General features: G+C 48.7%; 1 protein-coding gene across 43 annotated transcripts in view; it reads left to right on the forward strand.

Annotated features, from left to right (window-relative positions):
- Window positions 1-26,332, forward strand: part of LOC126064689 (uncharacterized) — a 302,693-nt gene that overhangs the window by 256,027 nt on the left and 20,334 nt on the right. For 40 of the 43 annotated variants that reach the window (XR_007514591.1, XR_007514597.1, XR_007514592.1 and 37 more), the window contains one exon: window positions 8,036-9,932. The exons of 1 other annotated variant lie outside the window; for it this stretch is intronic. Coding sequence is in view for 20 of the 42 variants with exons in the window: in XM_049863900.1 (XP_049719857.1) it covers window positions 8,036-8,252 (217 nt within the window). In the remaining 22 variants the exon portion in view is untranslated. Of the gene's footprint in view, window positions 1-8,035; window positions 9,933-26,332 lie in introns of those variants that run through there. 2 more of the 43 variants (XR_007514579.1, XM_049863883.1) reach the window with 1 other exon arrangement.

The following is a 26,332-nucleotide window of genomic DNA, read 5'->3' on the forward strand; positions in this document are numbered from 1 at the left end:
TAATCTGCTCTTTTGTATCTCAAAAGAGATTGACTCAAAACACACCCCACACTAATAATGCCTCATTAACATAAAAAAGAAAATCCATTTTCCAATGGGATTATAATCAGAGGTATAGGGGTTAGGATTTACAACATATACTTTTGAGGGACACAATTCAATCTGAAACACCTTTCAAAATTCTGGTCAGGCCTGCAGTTCCCGGTGAGAGGGGCTGAGGTGTAGGGATAGGTTTTTGCAAAGCATTGTGAGGCTGTGGCCATAAAAACCATAAGCAGAACTACAGTAATACCACAGTGGTGTATGTCTGCCCCCAATCCTCCTCTGGCAGGATGGCGGGCAGGCAGCCCCAGAGGTAGAGACCTGAGCTTGGGGCTGGGCTTCATGCCTGAGGGGTTTCTTGCTGAAACATCTGGGGGCCTCTCAGGGTGATATGGCTATGCCATCCTTTCCTGAGACTACCCCTGAACTGGTGAGTGTCTGTCCATAATGGAAATCATCCCTCCCAACACTGCAGTGGCAACTTGGGTGGGTGAGTGCCCATCCCCACTGTGCGTGGGTTACTTGGGTGCCTTTTATATCCTCGGGGACAGCAGTACCTGTCCCAGGAAGGCTATACAGAGACCAAGATGGGAGATCTGGGGTTCTCCAGCCCAGGGTAGGGGGACACCCAGGACTGTGAATCTGAAGTTTATTACTTATTCTGTAAGAGAGCAGGGTGTACCTTAGGGGCAGAAACCTGGTTCCTAGGAGCTCTTCCCTGCTGTGGCCCTGCCCCAGCTATGTCCTCAGGCCCCAGGCCTTGCCACCTACATCCTCCCAGGCTGGCCTTGATGTTTATGGCCTGCCTGGGGCGTCTGCCTCCACCTCTGACTTGTGCCTTGCTGTTCCTGCTCAGAGGACTCTGCTATTTTGCTTGATTCTCCTTCAGGGAGTGAGGGGTGGATGGTGCCCATAGACCCTGTGCTCCACAGTGGGACAGGTAGCAAGGACAGAAGTCACAGCTCAGGATCTGGAGAAGTTCCAGAACTGCTAAGGGGTAAGTTCACCAAAAATCCTATTATAAATGTAGTATCTGCTTCTGGTGAAAATTTTAAAATATGAGGAAGAGTATAAATGGACTGGGCATGTCCCCTGTCCCTGTACCCCATGCCTACCAGAATGGGCTCATCCATTTGATCACAGGAAGGGTCCTGCCTTATGGCCCTCTTGATGTTCTCTTGCACACACTCAGAAGGATCAAAACACCATGGTGAATACCTTCCTGGGTTCCACCTCCCTTGTGCAGAGCTGTTGTTGTGGATTGAATTGTGTCCCCCAAAAATGTGTGTCAACTTCCCTAGGCCAAGGTTTTCAGTATTGTGTGATGGTCCACCATTTTGTCGCCTGATGTGATTTTTCTTTGTGTCCTAAACCCTACCTCTATGATGCTAATGGGGCAGGATTAGAGGCAGTAATGTTAATGAGGCAGGACTCAATCTACAAGATTAGGTTTTATCTTGAGTCAATCTCTTCTGAAATATGAAAGGGAGAAGCAAGCAGAGAGACAGCGGGACCTCAGGCCACCCAGAAAGTAGTGCCAGAAGTACAGCACATCCTTAGGACTTCGTGTCCCTGCACTGAGAAGCTCATAGGCGACTGGAAAATTGATGACAAGGTCCTTTCTCCAGAGCCCACAGAGAGAGAAAGCCTACCCCTAGAGGTGGCACCTTGAATTCGGACTTGTAGCCTACTAGACTGCAAGAGAATAAGCTTCTGTTTGTTAAAGCCACCCACTTGTGGTATTTCTGTTAAAGGAACAGAGCTCATCCTTTGGACCAGTGTTCCCTGTGCTGAAAAGTTCCTAGACCACAGGAAAATTGATGACAAGGACCTTCCTCCAGAGCCCACAGAGGGAGAAAGGCTTCCCCTAGAGGTGGCACCCTGAATTCAGACTTGTAGCCTACTAGACTGTGAGAGAATAAGCTTCTGTTCATTAAAGCCACCCACTTGTGGTACTTCTGTTACAACAGCACTAGATGCTTCAGACAGCTGGTCAGCAGGCCTCCAACTGCAGCTGATCCCCCAGGAGCTGGGTATCCTTTTCTATTGTTATCAGTAGGACATCCTTGTCCCTTTGTCTCCAAATTCTGGCATTTATAGCTGGGTGGTAGGTCAGATACATTTTGCCCTGTGGGAGTTGATGGTTACTGCCAGGCTGCACCCCAGGGTGCTGTACCAGAATCTCTGGGGAGGACTTTTGTGTGGGTGTTCTGTTACTGTGGTAGTAGTCATAACCCCAACTGTCATATTGTCACAGTGACACATGCCCTCACAGAATCCTCCTGCCTGGGACAACACCATTCTCCCTCCGCACCAGGGATTCTGGGAGTTCCAGAGGTTTTGGTACGGAGCTCAGGTGAGGAGGGATGACTTTGACCAGCCCTCTGGGGTCCAGGAAACAGGCGTTCTCCAGGGCTGCTGTATGCGGCCTGGGTGAGTGCTGGGGGCTCCACTGTGGCTGAGAAGGAGCCCCATGCTGGTCAAATGGCTGAGTGGGGTCCTGAGAGTGTGAGGTTGTTTGCCTGCCGGTGCCTTTGCAGCTATTGGTGCTCCTGCTCCAGGCTGTTTCCATCTGGTGTTCTGTGTCACTCTTGGCTGAGTGGACTGTAAGCTATTAGGGCATTACATCCCTCCTGAGATTGGGTCTGTTGGAAGTAGCAGCTTCTGGATCAAACCTGAGATGTCACTCATGCCCTGTGTGCCCAGGGCCCTCCTGAGGTTGGGTCTGTTGGAAGTAGCAGCTTCTGGATCAAACCTGAGATGTCACTCATGCCCTGTGTGCCCAGGGCCCTAGGAATGGGGCAATGGCTCCTGCAGAACCCTTGTCTTTCAAGGAATTTGTTGTAGTTCATCAAAGTTATTAAATACATGGGCTTAGAATTGTTCACAGTATCCCCTCCTTATCCTTTCAATGGTGCATGGTATCAGCAGTGATGAGTCCTTTATTTTTGTTCTTAGTAATTTGTGTCTTCTCTCCTCTTTTCTTGGTTATCCTGGCCAGAGATTTATCAATTTTACTGATCTCTTCAAAGAACCTGCTTTTGGATTCACTGATTTTTTTCAATTAAATTCTGTTTTCAATTTCATTGATTCCTGCTCTATGTTTATTATTTAACTTCTTTTTGCTTATGACAGATTTAATTTGTTCTTCCTTTTCTGATAATCTAAAATGGAAGCTTAGAATATTGATTTTATGTCTTCCTTGTTTTCTAACATATGCATTCAATGCTATAAATTTCTCTCTAAGCACTCCTTTTGCTGCACTCTACACATTTTGATAAATTGTCTTTCAATTTCCCTTTAGTTCAAGGTATTTTTAAATTTCTCTTCAGGTTTCTCCTTTGACACGTGTTATTGAGAAGTGTGTTGCTTAATTTCCAAATATTTTGATATTTCCCAGCTGCCTTTCTGTTATTGATTTCTAGTTTAATTCCACTGTGGTCTAGAACATACTTTAATGATTTTTATTTTTTTAAATGTGTTAAGGTGTGTTTTATGTCCTGAGGATCCACTCCCAAGACTCCCTGAGCTTCTTTCCTGGTCTCACATTGCATGCATGCAGATGTTTGCACTGCTGTGATGGTTATCTGTATCTGGCTGTAAACCCCAGGGGACAAGATGTATTTGTCCGGGTCTCTCAGGGCCTGCCATGCAATAGTGGTGCTAGAATATTTACTGAATGAATGAAATATTGTGGCTTTGGGAGTGAATGAAGAAATATATTGTTGACCCGTGGTGGGGGAAACAAGTTGAAGAGTAATATTCAGGGTGAGACTATCTTTATGTTAAAAGTAACATTTGAAAATCTCCATGTACAGTGCGTAAGTGGAGGAGAAGGGCCGAGGCCATAGGAAGCTGAGATTTCTGACTGAGAGGCAGGGAAGGAAGGGCAGGAAGGGAAAACTGATGCCTTAAAGCTGATTTGTGAGGCCTTGCTGGCCTAGAGCTTATCTGCTTCCTGTGTGTGGAAGGTAAGGGGCCCAGAGCCTGGAGGTGGGGCTGCCTCTCTACCCAAGGGGTACCACAGGTCTGGCTGAGCTCAGGCCTCCCAAGGAGGGCTAGGCGGGTGAAGGCCTGCATGACCCTGCAGTGGCCAAGGCCAGGGCTGACCTGGAGCCCAGAGTGTCAGGTCCACAGGCCTCCATCTCCTTTGACTGGAGCTGGCCCATCAGGACCTAGAAAAGGCAGCTGGTGAGTGATGCCCTGAGTACCCTTCTCGTGTGGGGTACCAGCTCCTAGTGTAGGAGACAGGCTCTGGGCCACAGTGATGATATGGGAGAAACACGTTGGTGAGCACACATAGGGGTAGCATGGGGAGTGGGCTGAGCCCTGTCCCACCCAGCCAGATGAGCTCCTGTTGCTCCACTGTGCGCTTGATGTTCCAAGAGGAGCCTGGATTCTGACTGACTGGTGTGGCATCCAGAAAACCAGAACAGGTATTTACCCAAAGCCAAGGAAGGAAACAGGCTGGAGTGGGGGCTCCACAGAGACCTGGCTGCCAGGATGATCTCCCTGGTACTGAGAGTAGTGGGCTTGGCTAGGCTGCAGGTAGGTTGAAGGACCAATAGGTGGAAGGGTTGCAGGCTTTTTCCCAGGGTAGGGGTGTAGGAGAATCTACCACCTACCCAGGCTCCTCAGGAATGTCTCCAGCCGAGTCTTCCTGGCACACTTCCACCTCTCTGACTCTGCCAAGCCATGGGGTGCATTCGGTTGGAAGAATGTATATCATCTGAAGTTCACCTTCACTTTGCTGGCCCTGTCAGGCTTCGTGAAAGGGGTCTATGACCCAGGTTGACCTCAGGCCTCACAGGAGGTACCCCTCAATTCACTCCCCTGGAGTTTGTCCCCAGCTCATGCTTTCTAGTCCTCACCATGAAGCAAAGCCCAGGTGGGGCCTGGGCTCTTAGGGTGGGGTTAGTGTAGAGCCTGGCAGGGCTTAAGTGTTCCAGCTCTGGCCTTTCTGCCTAAACCCCACCCTGCTGGCAGTTGTCCATCTATATTCTGTGGGGGTCCAGTTTTTATCTTCGTCTTTCACACAGTGGTAGCTGCCACCTTATCCACCTTGACACAGGGTAGCACAGAATCCCTCTGTACCTGCCACTGGCTTTGGAGAAGGATGCCAGGCAGAGGCTGCATGAGTATGGGCTTGAGGAGCTCCATGGCCTTGGCTCTGAGCCTCTCTGGTCTTGGAGGCCACTGGGTAAGTTTTTTGTGAGACGTGTGTCACTATGGATCCAGCTATAACCACTGTGTCATGGACCTACACAAATTCTGCTGGGTTTGGCCAGGGTTGCCCTCCTGGGCAAACATTGGCCTTTTCTGGCCTTGACAGGGTTGGGTGGGTGTCCCTCAACCCTGGGCTGTTCTCCAGAGTTTCGAACTCCAAAGTCAATGCACATGTCAGGCCATTACTGGAAGGTTCTTTGTTTCTGAAGTGTGAGCATGGTCCTTGGTTGGCTCCTAAGGGAAGTTGACTGAAGGGCATGGCTCATAGAAATCCAGGCTGGCCCAGGGACCCAGCACGACTTGTCTTCTGGAAAAGGGCCATTTCAGACCCTGGCTGCTTAGACATGGTTTTCCAGCATCCTGCCAGCATTGTATCCTCTCCTGGGCAACTCCCTTGTTAGGGCTCTGGAGGTGCCCCTTCAAGCATCAGAGCCAGTGGGCATAGGCTGCTTAGTGCCCACAGGCCCGCTGGACACCCCAGCCCTCAATGGTTCCTACCTGGGGGCTCTCCTTGAGCTGCCCACCCAGGCTTTCCACCAGGAAAAAGGATTCTAAAACCATACCACTCTGCCCCACCCACCCTCCTCATAGGCTGCAAGGGTCTATTTTAATCTTAACCTGTTGCCTGGCTGGGCATACGGTGCTAGGTGGTGTGCGGTGCAGGGTGTCTGGGGGACGCGGTGGCATGAAGGGCAGAGGTCCAGTGACTACAGGGCTGGACAATGCCAGGGTACCGGAAGCAACCCTATCTTCCTGTTGCCTCTGTCCAAAATAGGGCGGGGAGGGGAGGGATTGGGGAATGGTGTGTTTGAGATACCCAGCTATGGCCCTGATATGTTGACTAACTATGAGTAAGTGGGAGGGACTTTTGTGGGTTGTTCAAATGAAGGCAGCAGACAATGGTCTTGGGGTGGGATGGTGTTTCAAGAGGAGAGTACCCACTGTGAGTGAGATTAGGCTGAGCTGGTGGTTGGCTTTGGCCTGTCTGTTTCATGACCCATTTGGACTTCCCTGTGGAGGTCTCTGTGGTGACTCTCCAGGAGTTTGGGGTTCAGGGGAGCCTTGTTACCACTGTGACACTCTACCTGCTGGTTTGGATCATAGGCTGCATGGCTGTTTGTCATGGAATGAATTATGCACCCCCCCCCCAAAAAATGTGTGTATCAATTTCACTGGGCCTTGATTCTGGGTATTGTGTGATTTTCCTATATGTTGTAAATCCTGCCTCTATGATGTTAATGAGGGAGGATGGGTGGCAGTTGTGTTAGTGAGGGACAGGACTCAGCCTACAATATATGATTGTGTCTTGAGGCAATCTCTTGAGATACAAAAGAGAGAAGGGAGCGGAGAGACAGGGGGACTTCATACCACCGAGAAAGCAGTGCTGGGAGCAGAGCGCGTCTTTTAGACCGGGGATCCCTGAGCTGAGAAGCTCCTGGTCTGGGAGAAGATTGATGAGAATGCTGACAGAGAGAGAAAGCCTTCTACTGGAGCTGACACCCTGAATTTGGACTGTTGGCCAACTTTACTGTGAGAAAATAAACTTCTCTTTGTTAAAGCCGTCCACTTGTGGTATTTCTGTTATAGCAGCATTAGGTAACTGAGACACTGCAGTATCCCTCCAAATCCATGCTGGTGTGTCTCTGCTTGTCTTATTTATCTAGTGCTGCTATAGCAGAAATACCATGAGTGAGTGACTTTAACAAACAGGAATGTATTTTCTCACATTTTAGGAGGCTAGAAGTCCGAATTCAGAGCACTGGCTCTAGGGGAAGGCTTTCTTTGTCTTTCGGCTCTGAGAAATGGTCCTTGACTCTTTTTAGCTTCTATTCCTAGGTTCCTTGGAAGACCATGTGGCTTGTAACATGCACTTCTTTGTTTGCTTAATGTACTCTTTTATATGTCAACAGAGATTAACTCAAGACACATCCTACACTTATACTGCCTCATTCACATAACAAAGAAATCCCATTCTTAAAATGAATTATAGCCAGAGGTATAGGGGTTAGGGTTTACAACACATATTTTGAGGGACACAATCAAATCCATAAAAAAAAAATCCTTCAAAATCCTAGGCAGGTCCCCAGCACCTGGTGGGAAGGGGTGGGGCCTAGGGATGGGTTTTTACAAGGCTGTGGCTGCAGCAGCTACGAGGATCACAGTAATACCACTGCGGTGTATGTGCGTCCCCAATTTTCCTCTGGTTTTAGATGGCAAGCAGGCCCCCCCAGAGGTACACACCTGAGCTCTGGGCTGGGTTCTTCCAAGGGGTTGCTTGCTGAAACAGCTGGGGGGCCTCTCAGGGTGGCATGGCTATGCTAGCCTGTCCTGGGACTCCTCCTGAGCTGGTGGGTGTCTGTCCAGTATCAGTCAACCTCCCTCAGCCAGTGCAGCAGCACCCAGGGTGGTTGAGTGCTCATCCTTGATGTGCATGTGTTACTTGGGGCCTTTATACTCTCAGGGCCAGCAGTACCTGACCCAGGAAGGCCAGAGGAGGAAGCAGAGACCAAGGTAGGTCAGGGGTTCTCTAGCTCAGGAAAGGGAGACAGGTAGGACAGTGAATTCAGTTTCTTCCTTATTCTGTGAGAGCAAAAGGTGTGTCTTGGGGCAGAAACCTGGGTTCTAGGACCTCCTCCCTGCTGTAGCTGTGTGTCAGCAGTGGCCCCAGGCACTGCCCCCTATGTCCTTCAAGGCTGGCCTCCATGTGGATGCCTGGAGAGGGGCACCTGCCTCCATCTTGGACTTGCACCTTGCTGTTCCTTTGCAGGGGACCCTTACTTCTTTTGCTGGCTTGTGCCTCATGGAGTAATGGGTGGATGGTGCCCAGAGATCCTGAGCTCCACAGAGGGGCAGGTGGGCAGGACAGAAGTCACAGCTCAAGACCTGGAGCAGCTCCAGCACTGTCAAGCAGTAAGTTTTTGAAAAATACACTTATATTCCTTCACTACAAATCCCGTTACAAATGCACTGTCTGTGCCTGGTGAAAATTTTAAAATATAAAGTAAAGTGTAAATGGACTGGGCAAGTCCCTTCTCTTCCCCCATGCCTACCAGGCTGGGCTCTCCCCTGTGATCACAGGCATGAGCCCACCTTGCTACCCTCTTGGTGTTCTCTGTGCACACACGAGGAAAGATCACAACACCAAGGTGAATACATGCCTTGGTTTCACCTCGCTTGTGCAGAGCTGGCGTTAGGGATTGAATTGTGTCTCCCAAAAATGTGTGTCAACTTGGCTAGGCCATGGTTCCCAGGGTGATTGTCCACCATTTTGTCATTTGATGTGATTTTCTTATGTATTGTGAATCCTACCTCTACAATGTAAATGAGGTAGAATTAGAGGCATTGTGTTAATGAGGCAGGACTCAATCTACCAGATTAAGTTGTATCTTGAGTCAATCTCTTTTGAGATATAAAAGAGAGAAGAAAGTTGAGAGACAGGGGGACCTTGTGCCACCAAAAAAGTAGTGCCAGAAGCAGACCATGTCATTTTGATCTGGCGTTCCTATGCTGAGAAAATCCTAGACAGGAAAATTGATGACAGCGGTCTTCCTCCAGAGCCAAATGAGATAGAAAGCCATCTCCTGAAGCTGGAGCCCTGATTCAGATTTTAGACTGTGAGAGAATAATCTTCTGTTTGTTAAAGCCACCCACCTGTGGTACTTCTGTTACAGCAGCAGTAGGTAATCAGCCAGCTGGTCAGCAGGCCTCCAACTGGCCCTGCTGCCGCAGGAGCAGTGCCTCTTCTTCTGTTGTCATCAGTGGGACATCCTTGTCCCATTGTCTCTGAACTTCTACTTTCCTGGGTGGGTGGCAGGTCGGATGCCATGTCTTCCTTGGAAGTACATGGGCACCACCAGGCTGCACCCCAGGGTGTTGCATCCAGAGCTTTGTGTGGGGCTTTTGGGCAGGTGCTGTGTCACTGTGGTATCTGCAGTAACTACCACTGCAATATTGTCACGGTGACACATGCCCCAACATAATCCTCCTGCCTGGGAATGTCCTGTCCACCCTCTGCAGTGGGGATTTCCAGAGTACAGAGAGGTTTTGGTATGGAACTCAGGAGAAGAGAGATGACTCCAGTCATCCCTCTGGGAGCCAAGAGAGAGCTGTTCTCCAGGGCTGCTATGTGTGGCCCAGGTGAGTGTTGGGGGTTCCAGCGTTGCTGAGGAGGAACTCCAGGGTGAACAAATCACTGCTGGGATCCTGCGCATGTGTGGTGGTTTGCCTGCCAGGCCTGTACAGCTTTTGGTCCCTCCTGCTGCAGAAGGGCTTTGGGATCTCAAGATGTTTCCAACTTTTACGTTGTGTCCTTCTTGGCTGAGTGAACTGTGAGCCATTAGGGTATCGCATCCTTCCTGAGGTTGGTTCTGCTGCAAGCTGCAGGTTCAGGACCAAACCTAGGATGTCCCTCACGCCCTGGGTGCCTGGAGCCTTTTGATGGGGCAGGGGCCCCTGTAGAAACCTCTTTCAAGGAATTGTTATATTTCATCTAAGTTATCAAATGTGTGTGCATAGAGTTGTACATACTATCCCATTATTATCCTTGTAATGTCAATGGGATCAGTAGTGATGACTCCTTTTTCATTTTTAGTATTAGCAATTTACTTCTTCTCTCCTCTTTTCTTGGTTAGCCTTGCTAGTGATTTATCAAATTTACTGATGTCTTCAAAGTGCCTGTTTTGATTTCATTGATTTTTTTATAATAAATTTCTATTTTCAAATTTATTGATTTCTGCTCTATTTTTATTATTTATCTTCTCTTTGCTTATATCAGATTTAATTTGTTATTCATTTTCTGATTAAAAAAATAGAAGCTTAGACTATTGATTTTATATCTTCCTTCTTTTCTAACATATACATTCAATGCTATAAATGTCTCTCTAAGCGCTCCTTTTGCTGTATCCCACACATTTTGATCAGTTGTGTTTTCATTTCCATTTAGTTCAAGGTAGTTTTAAATTTTCCTTCAGACTTCACTTTTGACCCATGTGTTATTGAGAAGTGTGTTGTTTAATTTCCAAATATTTTGATATTTCCCACCTATCATTCTGTTAACGGTTTCTAGTTTAATTCCATTGTGGTATAGAACATACTTCAATGATTTTTATTCTTTTAAATGTGTTAGGTTGTGTTTTATGTCCTGATGATCCACTTCCAAGATCCCCTGAGTTTCCTTCCTGGTCTCAAATTGCATGCATGCTATGTTTGCACTGCTATGACGGTCATCTGTTTTTTGACTCAGGATATAAATCCCAGGAGTCAGAAAGCATTTGTCCTGGCCTCTCAGGGCCTGCCATGCACTAGGGGTGCTAGAATATTTACTGAATGAATGAAGCATTGTGGCCTTGGGGGTGACTGGGGGGGTTGGGAGGGACAAGTTGCAGAGAAATACCCAGGGTGATCCTATCTTTATGTTAAAAGCAGCATTTGAAAATCTCCATGTACTGTGTGTAAGTGGAGGGGGAAGAGCTGGGGCCACAGGAATTTGAGGTTTCTGGCTGAAAGGCAGGGCAGGAAGGGTTGGAGGTCTGGGGAGAAGGAGGGCCAGAAGGAGGGGTATGAAGGGAAAATTGATGCCTTAGAGCTAATTTCTGAAGCCTTGCTGGCCTGGAGTTTATCAGCTTCCTTTGTGGGGAGGGGCCTGGTTGTGGGACTGCATTGCTGCCCAAGGTGCACCACAGGTCTGGCTGAGCACTAGCCTCCCAGGGAAGCCGGGGTGGCTGGAGGCCGACATAACCCTGCAGTGGCCAAGGCCATTGTTGACCTGGACTACAGGTTGTTAGGTCTACAGGCCCCCTACTCTTGACTGGAGCTGGCCCATCAGGACCCAGGAAAGGCACATGGTGAGTGATGCCCTGAGCACCCTTCTTGTTTGGGGCACGGGCTCCTGCTGTAGAAGACAGGCTCTGGGCCACAGTGATGATATGGTAGAAAAAGGTTGGTGAGCACACATGGAGGTAGCATGGGGAGTGGGCTGGGCCCTGATCCACCCAGCCAGATGAACCTCCTGCTGCTCCACTGTGCATTTGTTGTACAAAGAGGTGCCTGGACATTGATTGACTGGTGTGACATTTCAAAAGCCTGGACAGGTACCTACTCAGGGCCATGGAGAGGTAAAGGCTGCAGTGGGGGCTCCACAGAGACCTGGCTGCCAGGATGATCTCCCCACTGTTGCTGAGGGCAGTGGGCTTGACTAGGCTGCAGTTAGGCTGAAGCACAAATAGGTGGATGGGGTGCAGGACTCTGCTGGTGTGGGAGGATCTACCACCTACCCGGGCTCCCCAGGGAGGCTCCCAGCTCAGCCTTCCCAGCACACTTCTGCTTCCCGGCTCAGACTGGGTTAGGGCTATGTTCTGTTGGAAGTTCCCCTAATCAGATGAACTTCACCTTCACTGTTGTGGCCCTGTCTAGCTTCCTGAAAGGAGTCTATGACCCTGATTGAGATCTGGCCCCGTAGTGGACACAACTCCTCCAATCCACTCCCCAGAACTTCCTCCCCAGCTTATGCTTCCTAGTCCTCACCATGAATCGATGCTCCTTTCAGGGTCCAGGCTATTAGGGTGGGGTTAGTGTCAGAGCCTGTCAGGGCTCAGTGCTTCTGTACTGGCTTTTCTTTCTGTTCCTCCACTGGCTGCCAGGATAGTGTTTGGTGGGGTCTTTTGCACAGTGGTAGCTCCCACTATACTTACCTTGACACAGGGCAGCACAGAATCCCTCTGTACCTTCTGCTGCCTGCAGGTCTGGGCACCAGGCAGGGTTGCATGGGGAGTGGTCTTGACCAGCTCTCCGGCCTTGGCTCTGAGCCTCTCTAGTCACGGAGGCCACTGGGTGAGTTTTGTGTGAGATGTGTGTCACTGTTGCCCCAGCCATAACCACTGTGTCATGGAACTGCACAAATTCTGCTGGGTCTGGCCAGGGATGCCCTCCTGGGTATATATTGGCCTTTTTTGGCCTTGACAGGATTGGGTGGGTGACCCTCAGCCCTGGGCTGTTCTCCAGAATTCCAAGACTCCAAAGTCAGTGCACAGATCAGAATCTGCCACTGGCTGCATAGTGAGGGGAACTGCAACGGAGTGGCAATCTGGGTCACAGCACCATGATTAGAGTCCAGGTCAGGGTGACTTGGTGTCCCTCTTTCTGCTGTCACTAGGCCCTCTGGGCTTCCACACTGCTGTCCCAAAGGGGTCTGTCACCCCAGGTGCTAGCTATGTTGGCTACCAAATGAGGGGACCCCCCCCAAGGTCTTTTGGCTCTGGCCTGAGCCACTACAGGGATAACCCCATTGTGAGAGAATGTCTTTTTGTCCAGAGTGTGGACCCCTCATTCTCAGGGGCCCCGGGAGCCCCATGGGAAGAGACAAGGGGGGGCCGGAATGGGGTGAGGAAAGCAAAGGATCATCCCCGGCAAAGCCCACCTCCCTAGTTCCCAGCCCCCCCCCCCACCAGCATCACTGTCTACTGCTGCCCTGACCAGGTGCTGGGTGGAGGAGATGGGACCTGAGACCGGCCCCACCCCCAGGGCTAGGAAGGGAGGTGGGGATGGGTTCTTCCCCAGTCTCCAGCTGCAGGTATCTTGGCTGGTATTTGCTGGGAAATCAGCCACAGTTGTAGCAACCACTGTAGTATCACAGCGGTAGAGCCTCATACCAAATCTTGGGGATCCAGCTTCTGTGCCCCCATCTGGCATGGCTTCCTGGGTCTTCCCATTTGAGAGAAGGAGGAGAAGACAGCAGAGGGAGAAAGGAGAGTTGAAGGCTGTGGTGCCCTGGGGCAAGTGAATGGGTGCATGGAGGCACTCTGGTAAGAGGCGCTGGGGCTTGACATGGGGCAAACCAGAGGTCTCTAGCACCTCTCTCTGCCCAGACATTCCTCTCTGCACTTTCTGGTGTGGTGTCCCTGGTGTGGAGCAGGCTTGCGTATGCCTTCATTCTGCCATTCTGTGGCCTCTGGGCTGGGCTGTGAGCAGTGGTTGTGTTGGGGAGGTGTCCTGGGCAGAGCAGAGTCTTGGGGTATTGACAGCTCTGAGCTCTCAGTGTGGGGCCTCAGAGCCTTCAGGGGGCTGAGTGGACGAGAGTTTGGCAGTTCAGTGTGGGAGGTGGTGGGTGGGGTATGTTGCTTGAGGCCCAGTTAGCAAGGCCTCACCCTTCCCTGCACAAGAGCTCACGCTAGCCACCACCAGGAAGTGAAGAGCCTCACAGTCTCAGAGGCCCTGGGTCTGCTGCTGCCCTTGCTCAGGGGCAGGAAAGTCAGTGAGGTCAGACTAGGAGCCAGTGCAGGCCAGGGGAAGGGTGACCTTAGACTGTCCAGCTGAGCAAAGCAGTGTGTGGTTTCTCCAAAGTGTTAGGGCTGGCGCTGGGGAAGCTAGGGCCTCAAGGCCTGGGGGTTTAGCACCACTCAGCTCAGCTGGAGGTGGATACCCAGAGCCCTCTCCTGCATGGGTGCCTCCTAGTTGGGCAGTGAGTGAGAGTCTCTGCTGTTGACAGGCCTGTGGCTGTGGCTCCCGAGCCTTGTTATGGAGAGGGGACCCTGCTTCCAACCTTCGGGACTTTTGGGAGGACAGCATGTTGTGACCAGGCCTAGCTATCAAAGTTGCTGGCAGAAGCCATGTGATTTTGAACAGGCGCATGGCCCTGTGGTAACTAGTAGCACTCCTCCACTCACAGTGATAAGTACCCAGACAATATCACCTGCTCCTGCAGGGGCTGGATGGCCACAGAGGGGTTCAGAGGGCTGGGCCAGGTGCCCCTGGGAGGCTGAGCTGTCGGTGGTATGGGGGGGAAGGATATCCCAGGGAAAGAGAATGGGGACTTGATGGAGGCCCCCTGGGAAATTGTGGGGGCACAATCTCCAGACTCATGGCTTAGAGTCCTTGGTCTCCAGGAATTGTCTGAATGGCCTGGGCCAGCAGCTGGGACTCTCAGCTGCCTCCCTAGCAGTCTGGGTGAGCCTACTCAGGCCCTTCATTGCTCATGACTCAATTTGGTTAGGGGGTGATGATGGATTCCTTGTGGATCAGACTGGCAGAAGATGAGGGGATAATCGTGTACACACCTGATACTAGCCCCAGGCCTCCCTCACCCTTTGCCTAGTCCCAGGCCACTTCAACCATACTTGGGCCCTTGTGGTCATCACTGGAGTCCCCATCTCAAGCACAGCTATCCCCTCCATCTAGGTGGCTAGGCTTACAGAGGGGTACCCTCCAACTGCCCTCCCTCCACCCCCACCCCAGGGTCTGGGAGGCACTGGAGTTTGTGTGGATCATGTTGTTGCTGCTATGGTTGGTGCCACTGTGATCATCATAGTCAAAGTCGTCTACCACAGCTTGACACTCTGTGACAAGGGATGGTGCTAGAGCCGGGGTAGCCTGGCTGCATCCACAGAAGCAGTGAGGGTCCAGGTGGCCAGTCTTGATCCGTGGACAGAGCTGCTGGGCTAGCTTGTGGGCTGGGTGGGGAGAAGGCGCTCAGGCTGTCAGGGTTCCTGGATGTCTAAGGGTGAGGCTAACAATGAGGAGGCATGGGGGAACATGAGAATGGGGACACAATGAATGGCAGTTAGGCTGCACTGGCTGACCTCAGGATGGTGGAGGTCCTCCTGAGGGGCCATAGGCAGCATGGTTGGAACTTTATCCATCCTGCGCTGCCTGGGGAGGCCTGGGACAGGCTGGGACGGATGACAGAGAGAAGGAAGGAGGATTGGATGCCAGGTGGCAGGGCTCTGGTACTGGGCTGAGAGGAGGAGGGAAAGCCTGGGCGAATGTTAGAGGAACTGCATGAAGACCCACCTGAGCTCAGGCCGATGTAACTCTGCCTGATTCCTGGTCTAGATGGCTGAGGAGGGATTCCTATGGGGCCAGCTCCTGGAGGGGCTGCTCTGGGACCCCCTTACCTGGGGGCTGGCAGATTTCCAGCACAGCGTCCCTGATGGTGACCTCATCAAGACACCACTGTACAGAGAGCCCTGCACTACCCCTTTTCTGGGTAGAAGCTTCTGGAGACCTCAGTGGGTGGGTATCCATGACAGGCTAGGGATCCGTTCCTGACCAAAGGAGCCCTGCCCAGCATGCTCCCTCAGCAACTTCTGTGCAGTGACTACCAGCCCAGCTGCAGGGTTGTTTCCTCTGTCATCCTCTGGAGGCTTCCAGGCAGACTTGACGCTGACTCCCCTTACCTTTTCTAGGCTCCTTCATGTTGGGGTGGGCACTTGGCTGCAGTCATGTCCACTGAGGGTCAGTGCGAACAATGCTTCCTCAGGGGTTAGGGTAGTGTTGCTAACAAGGCCTCAGCCTCCCTGTGTCAGCCCCTGGCCCTGTGGGCTACAGTGATCTCTGGCTGCTGGGTGTCTTCCCCAGGGGAGCTTGAATGAACAGGGGTGAGGTGCCTGGTGCTTTCTCCTATCTTGGATGACTTCCTTTGGCCACACACATAATGGTATAGAGGGTGGCTAAGGTCTGAGTGCAGGCTGAGAAGTGAGGTGGCTTGGAAGCTCCTGGCTAAGGGGAGGATGGATTCTTTCCCTGAGTCTAGTGCTGGCTCTGGCTATGGTGCCCTGGGAGATGAGAGGCAGGTTTTTACTACTGCGCCTGTCACTGTGGTAGTCATATTTACTCAATGGGAGGGTCCTTGAAAAAAAACCCTGTGTCCCTGGGCCCTTGCCCTGCTCCAGGCTCCTGGGAGGGCTCAACTGGCACAGATAACCAGTGCCCTAGATCTCTGCTTAGTGGTCTTCTCTGCACATGGGGCAGGCTGACAGGCTGGCCCAGCCCCTGTACTCCTGGCCCCTGGGAATGGGCCTAGGTGACACTGTACTTTTCAGGGTAGGTAGGAGTCCAGAACCTGGGGGCTATGATCATGGGGGTGAAGGTGCATAGAGTGGGTCCCCCCACTTCCTTCCCTTGGGTGGGGTCTGTGCAGGAGGGCTGCCTGGGGAAGTCTGTGGGTAGTTCTCATGCTGGATGGACCAGCTGACCAGTGCCCAGGGAGAGACTCGGGAGTGGTGATGGCCATTTCCAGAAGGTTCTTTGTTTCTGAAGTGTGAGCATGGTCTTTGGTTGGGTCCCAGGGAAGGTCCAGTGAGGGGCATGCCTCATAGAAGGACGGGCTAGTCCAGGGGCCCTGGGTGACTTGCCCCCAGGAAAGGGGCCATGCCAGGCCCTGGTTGTTTAGAACTGGTTGTCCAGAGTCCTGCCAGAACTGTCACCTCTTGTCATGGATTGAATTATGTCCCCCCCCCAAATGTGGTTAGGCCATAATTTCCAATATTCTGTGGTTATCCTCCATTTTGTAATTGTAATTTTTTGTTAAAGAGGATTCAGGTGGGATTGTACCACCCTTACCAGGTCACAACCCAGATCCAATGTAAAGGGCATTTCCCTGGGGTGGGACTGGCACCACTTATTATTTCTCAAGAGATAAAAGGAAAGGGAAGCTAGCAGAGAGTAGGGACCTCATACCACTAAGAAAACACCAGGAGCAGAGCAAGTCCTTTAGACCCAGCCTTCCTGAGCAGAGGAGTGCCTAGTCCAATGGAAGATTGACGAGAAAGACCTTCTTCCAGAGCCAACAGAGAGAGAAAGCCTTCCCCTGGAGCTGAAGCCCTGAATTTGGACTTCTAACCTACTAAAAAAATAAATAATAATAATAAAAAAGCCTACTAGGCTATGAAAAAATAAATTTCTCTTTGTTAAAGCCATCCACTTGTGGTAATTCAGTTATAGCACCACTAGATAACTAAGACACCTCTCCTGGGCACTCCCCTGGTTAGGGCCCTGGAGTTGCCCCCTCTTGGGCCAGGGCCAGTGGGCAGGTGCTGCTTAGTGCCCAAAGGCCCACTGGACACCCCAGCCCTCAATGGCTCCAATCTGGGGCCCCTCCTAGATCCATCCACCTAGACTTTCAACTTAGAGAAAGAATTCTAAAAAGAAACCAACCACTCAGCCTCACCCACCCTCCTTGTAGGCTGCAAGAGTCAGTTCTCACCCCAGCCTGTTGCCGGCTGGGCATGGGGTGTTGGGATATGTGGGGTGCAGGGTGTCAGGTGGGGCAGGGTGGTGTGCAAGGCAGAGAAGTATGACCAAGAGGCCCAGTGACTGCAGAGCTGGTGAGCAGATAGGATTAACTGTGCTGGCAGAAAAAAAGAGCTGTTAAAAGATTACCATCTACGGAGATATTACAACAGATCCAACTGAAATTAAAAGAATCATATCAGATTACCATGAAAAACTATACTCAAACAAATTTGAAAACCTAGAAGAAATGGATGAATTCCTAGAAACACACTACCTACCTAAACTAACACAAACAGAGGTAGAACAACTAAATAGACCCACAACAAAAGAAGAGATTGAAAAGGTAATCAAAAAACTCCCAACAAAAAAAAGCCCAGGTCTGGATGGCTTCACTGCAGAGTTCTACCAAACTTTAAGAGAAGAGTTAACACCACTACTACTAAAGGTATTTCAGGGCATAGAAAAGGATGGAATACTACCAAACTCATTCTATGAAGCCACCATATCCCTGATACCAAACAAGGTAAAGGCAACACAAGAAAAGAAAATTATACGCCTATATCCCTCATGAATGTGGATGCAAAAATCGTCAACAAAATTCTAGCCAATAGAATTCAACAACATCTCAAAAAAATAATTCACCATGACCAAGTGGGATTCATACCAGGTATGCAGGGATGGTTCAACATTAGAAAAACAATTAATATAACCCGCCACATAAATAAATAAAACAAAAGACAAGAATCACATGATTTTATGAACTGATGCAAGAAAGGCATTTGACAAAGTTCAACACTCATTCATGCTAAAAACTCTCAGCAAAATAAGAAGAGAAGGAAAATTTCTCACCATTATAAAGGGCATTTATACAAAGCCAACGGCCAACATCATCCTAAATGGAGAGAGCCTGAAAACTTTCCCACTGAGATTGGGAAGCAGACAAGGATGCCCTTTATCAGCACTCTTACTCAACATTGTGCTGGCGGTCCTAGTGAGAGCAATTACGCTACATAAAGAAATAAAGGGCATCCAGATTGGCAAGGGAGAAGTTAAAGTATCTCTATTTGCAGATGACATGATCTTATACACAGAAAACCCTAAGGAATCCTCCAGAAAACTACTGAAACTAATGGTAGAGTTCAGCAGAGTATCGGGATACAAGATAAACATACAAAAATCAGTTGGATTCCTCTACACCAACAAAAAGAACATCAAAGAGGAAATCACCAAATCAATGCCATTTATAGTAACACCCAAGAAGATAAAATACTTAGGAATAAATCTTGCCAGAGATCTAAAAGACTTGTACAAAGAAAACTACAGTACACTTCTGCAACAAACCAAAAGAGACTTACATAAGTGGAAGAACATACCTTGCTCATGGATAGGAAGACCTAACATTATAAGAATGCCTATTCTACCAAAAGTGATCTATACATTTAATCCAATTCCGATCCAAATCCCAAGGACATTCTTTAATGAGATGGAGAAACAAATCACCAACTTCATATGGAAGGGAAAGAGGACCTGGATAAATAAGGCATTACTGAAAAAGAAGAACAACGTAGGAGACCTTACTTTACCTGATTTTAGAACCTATTATACTGCCACAGTAGTGAAAACAGCCTGGTACTGGTACAATATATGGACCAATGGAACAGAATTGAGAATCCAGACATAAATCCATGCGCATATGAGCAGCTGATATTTGACAAAGGCCCCAAAACAGTTAAATGGGGAAAAGACAGTCTTTTTAACAAATGGTGCTGGCATAACTGGATATCCATCTGCAGAAAAATGAAACAAGACCCATACCTCACTCCATGCACAAAAACTAACTCAAAATGGATCAAAGACCTAAATATAAAATCTAAAACGATAAAGATCATGGAAGAAAAAATAGGGACAACATTAGGGGCCCTAATACATGGCATAAACAGTATACAAAACATTATAAAGAACGTAGAAGAAAAAACTAGATAACTGGGAGCTCCTAAAAATCAAACACTAATGCTCATCCAAAGACTTCACCAAAAGAGTAAAAAGACTACCTACAGACTGGGAAAAAGTTTTTAGCTATGACATTTCTGATCAGCGCCTGATCTCTAAAATCTACATGATACTGCAAAAACTCAACTGCAAAAAGACAAATAACCCAATTAAAAAATGGGCAAAAGATATGAATAGACACTTCACTAAAGAAGACATTCAGGTAGCTAACAGATATATGAGGAAATGTTCAAGATCATTAGCCATTAGGGAAATGCAGATCAAAACTACAATGCGATTTCATCTCACTCCAACAAGGCTGGCATTAATTCAAAAAACACAAAATAATAAATGTTGGAGAGGCAGTGGAGGGATTGGAACACTTCTACACTGCTGGTGGGAATGTCAAATGGTACAACCACTTTGGAAATTGATTTGGCAATTCCTTAAAAAGTTAGAAGTAGAACTACCATACAATCCAGCAATCCCACTCCTTGAAATGTATCCTAGAGAAATAAGAGCCTTTACAAGAACAGATAGATGCACACCCATGTTTATTGCAGCACTGTTTACAATAGCAAAAAGATGGAAGCAACCAAGGTGCCCATCAATAGGTAAATGGATAAATAAATTATGGTATATTCACACAATGGAATACTATGCTTCGATAAAGCACAGTGAGGAATCTATGAAACATTTCATAACTTGGAGGAACCTGGAAGGCATTATGCTGAGTAAAATTAGTCAGTTGCAAAAGGACAAATATTGCATAAGACCACTATTATAAGAACTTGAGAAATAGTTTAAAGTGAGAGGAAAACATTCCTTTGTGGTTACAAGAGGGAGGAGAGAGGGAGGGTGGGAGAGGCATATTCACTAATTACATAGTAGATAAGAACTACTTTAGGTGAAGGGAAAGACAGCAGACAATACAGGGGAGGTCAGCACAATTGGACTAAACCAAAAGCAAAGAAGTTTCCTGAATAAACTGAATGCTTCGAAGGCCAGCGTAGCAGGGGCAGGGGTCTGGGGACCATGGTTTCAGGGGACATCTAAGTCAATTGGCATAATAAAATCTTTTAACAAAACATTCTGCATCCCACTTTGAAGAGTGGCGTCTGGGGTCTTAAACGCTAGCAAGCAGCCATCTAAGATGTATCAATTGGTCTCAACCCACCTGGATCAAAGGAGAATGAAGAACACCAAGGACACAAGGTGATTACGAGCCCAAGAGACAGAAAGGGCCACATGAACCAGCAACTACATCATCCTGAGACCAGAAGAACTAGATGGTACCCAGCTACAACTGATGACTGCCCTGACAGGGAACACAGCAAAAACCCCTGAGGGAGCAGGAGAGCAGTGGGATACAGATCCCAAATTCTCATAAGACTAGACTTAGTGGTCTGACTGAGACTGGAAGGACCCTGGTGGTCATGGCCCCCAGACCTTCTGTTGGCCCACGACAGGAACCATTCCTGAAGCCAACTCTTCAGACATGGATTGGACTGGACAATGGGTTGGAGAGGGATGTTGGTGAGGAGTGAGCTTCTTGGATCAGGTGGACACTTGAGACTAGGTTGGCATCTCTGCCTAGAGGGGAGATGGGGGGAGGTTAGAAGCTGACAAGAAGGACACAAAAAGAGAGAGTGGAGGGAGAGAGCAGACTGTCTCATTAGGGGGAGAGTAATTGGGAGTGTATAGCAAGGTGTATATGAGTTTTTGTGTGAGAGACTGACTTGATTTGTAAACTTTCACTTATAAAAATTATTAAAAAAAAAAAAAGATTACCATCTAGAAGTTGGGTAAACAGGAACCACACTCTGTTGACATAAAATAAGGCTGAAACAACCCCTGAATTTCTGTCTCCTTCTTAGTATTTTTCTAGTCCCTTCCCCCTTTATAGGCTTCTGCACGCACAGAGAACAAAGTGTGATTGATTTTTAACAACTTCCTTAGCCCTGCAAAGACAGCGATGTAGTGCCACAGATCAGTGCGCTTGCACAATATCCCATAAGTGATGCCAAGGGCTGCTGAGAGAATGCCATCTTAAATATCAGCGGGTTCCATCTTGGATTCCAGATGCACGGGCAACCTAATTAACATACACTGCCATTCTGAGAAGTACCCACCACTTGAAAGAAGCCCACTAAATATTCATTACTCTATTGTCTCCACAGAATCCATATAAGCCCAGCCTTGCTTCCCTTTTCAAGTCAGTCTTTTAGGGAGGGTTAGATCCCCACTGACTCTTTTTGCTTGACTCAAGCAAAATAAAGCTTGCTGAAAATAAAGTTTGTCTTTCATGTGTATTCTTACTTGGGAAAAGACAAGGACCCTTTGTGTCAGATTGGCAATTGGTAACACTTTCCTGTTGCCTGTCTTCAAAATGGGGTGGCATTTTAGGGTTTTGTGTATGAGATGCCCAGCTGTGGCCCTGATATGTTGACCAACCCCGAGGGAGGAGGGGTGACTTTTGTGGGCTGTCCACTGAAAGCCAGCAGTTTCCATGGGTGGGGGCTCAGTGGGAGTGTACCCACTATGAGTGAAACTAGGCTGAGTTGGGGGTTGGCTTTGGCCCATCTATTTCATGACCCATAAGGACTTCCCTAGTGGGGTCTCTGTGGTGATCTCCCCAGGGCTTATGGTCTGGGTAGTCATGTCTCCACCATGACGCTATACCTGCTGGTTTGGGTCATGGGCCACATGGCTGTGGTACTCCCCGAATCCATGGTGGTGTGTCCCTGTTTGTCTTAGTTATCTAGTGGTGCTACAGCAAAAATACCACAAGTCGGTGGCTTTAACAAAGAAATTTTTTTTCTCACAGTTTTGGAGGCTAGAAGTCAGAATTCAGAGCTCTAGCTCTAAAGAAAGGCTTTCTCTCTCTCTACCTTTCTGTTCTGAGGGAAGGTCCTTGTCTCTTTTCAGCTTCTATTCCGAGGTTCCTTGGAAGATCATGTGCTTGTATCATATACTCATTTGCTTGTTTAATCTGCTGTTTCATATCTCAAAAGATATTGACTCAAGACATGCCCTGCACTATTACTGCCTCATTAACATACCAAAGAAAACCCATTTCCAAATGGGATTATAGCCACAAGTACACGGGTTAGGATTTACAACACATATTTTTGGGGGACACAGTTCAATCCACAACACCTTTCAAAATCCTGGTCAGGCCTGCAGTTCCTCGTGAGAGGGGCTGGAGTGTAGAGATGGGTTTTTGCAAGCCATTTTGAGGCTGTGGTCATAACAATTATCATCATCACAGGAATACCACAGTGATGCAAGCCTGCCAATCCCTATCTGGCAGGATGGCAGGAAGGCAGCCCAAGAGGTAGAGACCTAAGCTTGGGGCTGGGCTTCATGCCTGAAGGGTTGCTTGTTGAAATATCTGGGGGCCTTTCAGGGTAATATGGCTATGCCAGCCTGTCCTGCAACTCCCCCTGAGCTGGTGGGTTTCTACCCATCATGGAAATCATCCCCCCACCACTGTAGTGACACCCGGGATGGGTGAGTGCCCATCCTCACTGTGCATGGGTTATTTGGGGCCCTTTTATATCCTTAAGGCCAGAAGCACCTGCCCCAGGAAGGCTGGAGGAGGGAGCAGAGGTCAAGATAGGAGGTCAAGGGTTCTCTAGCCCAGGGGTGCGGGAAACCTAGGACTGTGGATTGGAAGTTTGCTCCTTATTCTGTAAGAGTGCAAGATGTGCCTTAGGGGCAAAAACCTGGGTCCTAGGAGCTCCTACCAGCTGTGGGTGTGGGTCAGCAGCTGCCCCAGGCCCTGACCGCTACTTCTTCCCAGCTTGGCCTTGATGTTGATGGCCTGAGAGCGGTATCTGCCTCCGCCTCTGACTTCTGCCTTTCTGTTCCTGCTCAGAGGACTCTTGGCTCTTTTGCTGGCTTCTCCTTCACAAAGTGAGGGGTGGATGGTGACCAGAGACCCTGAGCTCCACAGCGGGGCAGGTGGGAAGGAAAGAAGTCACAGCTCAGGATCTGGAGCAGTTCTAGCACTGCCAAAGTGTAAGTTTAAAAAAACATACTTTTACATTCATACACTAAAAGTCCCATTACATATGTAGTATCTGTGCCTGCGTCAAAATTTTAAAATATAAGGAAGAGTGTAAATGAACTGGGCATGTCCCCACTCCCTCTCCCCCCGTGCCTACCAGACTGGGCTTGCCCTTGTGATCACAAGCATGCTCATGCCTTAAGACCCTCTTGGTGTTCTCTGTGCACACAATTGGAAGGATCAAAATACCCTGGAGGGTTCCACGTGTCTTGTGCAGAGCTGGCGTTATAGATTTAATTGTGTCCCCCCAAAATGTGTGTCATCTTCCCTAGGCCATGGTTCCCGGTATTGTGTGATTGTCCACCATTTTGTCATCTGATATGATTTTCCTATCTGTTAAACCTCTATGATGTTAATGAGGCAGGATTAGGGGCAGTTATATTAAGGAGGCAGGACTCAATCTACAAGATAAAGTTGTATCTTGAGTTAATCTCTTTTGAGATATAAAAGAAAGAAGCAAGCAGAGAGACAGAGGACCTCATGGCACCCAGAATGTAGTACCAGAAGTACAGTGCATCCTTTGGTCTCTGCACTGAGAAGCTCCTAGATGATTGGAAAATTGATGACAAGGACCTTTTCGCCCCAGAGAGTAAAAGCCTTCCTCTGGAGCTGGCACCCTGAATTCAGACATCTAGCCAATAGACTGAGAGCGAAAGTTCTGTTTGTTATAGCCACCCACTTGTGGTATTTCTGTGACAGCAGCAGTGGATAAGCAAGACAGCTGGTCAGCAGGCCTCTAACTGCCCCTGCTGCCCCAGGAGCTGAGTCTCCTTTTCTATTGTCATCAGTGGGACATCCTTGTCCGGTTGTCTCCCAACTGTGGCACCTGCCTTGGAGTGGTAGGTCAGAAGCTGTGTGCCCTGTGGGAGTCGATGGTCACCACAAGGCTAGACACTAGGGTGCTGTACCTCAAGCTTTGGGCGGGACTTTTGAGCAGGGGTGTGTAACTGTGGTAGCAGCAGTAACCCGCACTGCAACATTGTTCCAGTGACACATGTCCTGGGTACCCAGGGCCTGGAAATGGGGCAGTGGCCCATGGGGAACCCTCTGTCTTCTGGACACAAGGCTAGGGCCAGATCCTGTGATTCGCCTGGGACCAGGCTGGCCTGGGATGGGGGAGGGTTTGGGAAGCACCTCCTGTTGGGGAGGGAGGTGTGAGAAACATGGAATGGACTCCAATTGTCCCCAGTCTCCTAGGGTGCAGGAGATGACTTCTGTGTCTGCTGGGGACTCACACCAGGAGAGAGGCCACCGGAGGCTGGTGCGGAGCCAGGGCTTCAGCATTGCTCTCTGTGAATGTTGCACACATGGGTAAAGTTTGGAGGTGGGGGTGGTACCTGGTACTGCTGCTCTGGAGATTGTGGAATTGGGGAGGCTACTTTGAGGATCCCTTTTGGAGGGCAATTGTGGAGTAACGCCTCGCTTCCAGACTGAAGATGAGCTGGAACTAGAGGTTCCCTCAGCAGGAACGTGTCTGTGGGACCTAGCGAGAGAGTTGGGGCCCAGGGCACATCTGCAACTTCTCTAGGGGACCTTCTAATCTGTTGTAGTAGAGTCACTGGCAGACTGTAAAATATTTTGAAGATTAAACTAAAAAGCAAAAGTAAAAATCACTTTGGTCTCGAAGTTACCTTTCCCTGATTCATCTGTTCTATTTACACTCCCGTCATCACATGGTATGGGGTCCCTTTGAACCCTTTCACCAAACAAGGTTCTTCTGGGAGCTCTGCTCCTGCCTCACATGCTTTGTAAACTGAGAAAGCTTGCAGGACATTCCCGCTAATGGCTGCATCATGACTTCTTTAGGCAATAGTTTGCTTTCAACGTTTTTATAATCACAAATAATTCTCTGAAGCATGTCTGTCTGTTCATAAAAAGTTTTCTGTCGTTTCCTAACATTGTCTAGTTGTTTGTGTTTCTTTTGCAATTTTGTTATATTCTTCGTCCATTTCTTTTAAGAGTTTTGCTATTTTTCTGCTTAGCATCTATGGGTTCTTTGCATACTAGTGGCATAAAACCTTTACATATTTGCTGATTTTTTAAAATAAGTTTATTATTTGCTTCTAAATATTGATGATTTTTAAGTATAAAGAACCTCTAAGTGTGTACCTAGTTTCATGATTTTGGTTTTGGGGTGAAGCTTTGTCTGACTTTGGGTGGCTCTTTGGGTCTGTCTCTTTGGAGCCTCCACCCTCTGTCCGGAGGGTCTGTTTGGTGTCAGTCTTCTTCTCTGGGCACCGGTGCTCCTGTTGGGACTTCAGTTTGTTTGAGTGCATCATCCCGTTTCTATTGAGCTGACCATGAGGTTATCATTTCCCTAAATATTGGAACAAACTATAAATAGTTCCTAATTCCTGGTTGAATTTTTCTTTAATTAACTAGACAATTTGACTTTTAGAATTTGACTTATGACTTTTGGCTCTTTATTCATATGTAAATTAACACATGTTTCTCTTTCTGGGGTCTTTGTTAGATTTTGGTATCAGGAGCATGGTTCACAAAAGGAAATTTCTCAAGTTTCTCTGAATCCTGAAAAGGTTTCACAAAATGGTATGATGGTTTTGGGAAAGTCTGAAAATCACCCATCTGGGCCTGAATAAATCTATGCCATCTCAATTGTTACCATTTTATACTCATAATTGCACCCCACGTCTGCAAAATCCTCCCCTGTATAGGAGGTGTGTTGCCGATGAAGTGAGTTGAGGCACCCAGGCTGCTCCAAGTGGAGCTGGCACATGGTGCAGGTGGCCTGGACACTTAGCAAAAAGCCACGGTGAGGAGAGAAGGGCCACTCTGCGGGGACATTGCAAGAGAGGTGGACACACTGTTGGTGATGACTGTGGCATCTTTTTCTGAGGAAGCCTCACAGGGATGGGCTGTGCAAGGGGAAGGAGAGAAAGAGAGAGATGGAAACAGAGAGAGACAGGGACAGAGAAGAGATAAAGAGAGAGGTGAGACAGAGATAGAGGAGAGTCAGAGAGAGACAGAGATGGAGAG

This window comes from Elephas maximus, chromosome 21 (genome assembly GCF_024166365.1).
Source record: "Elephas maximus indicus isolate mEleMax1 chromosome 21, mEleMax1 primary haplotype, whole genome shotgun sequence".
Lineage (NCBI taxonomy): Eukaryota > Metazoa > Chordata > Mammalia > Proboscidea > Elephantidae > Elephas > Elephas maximus.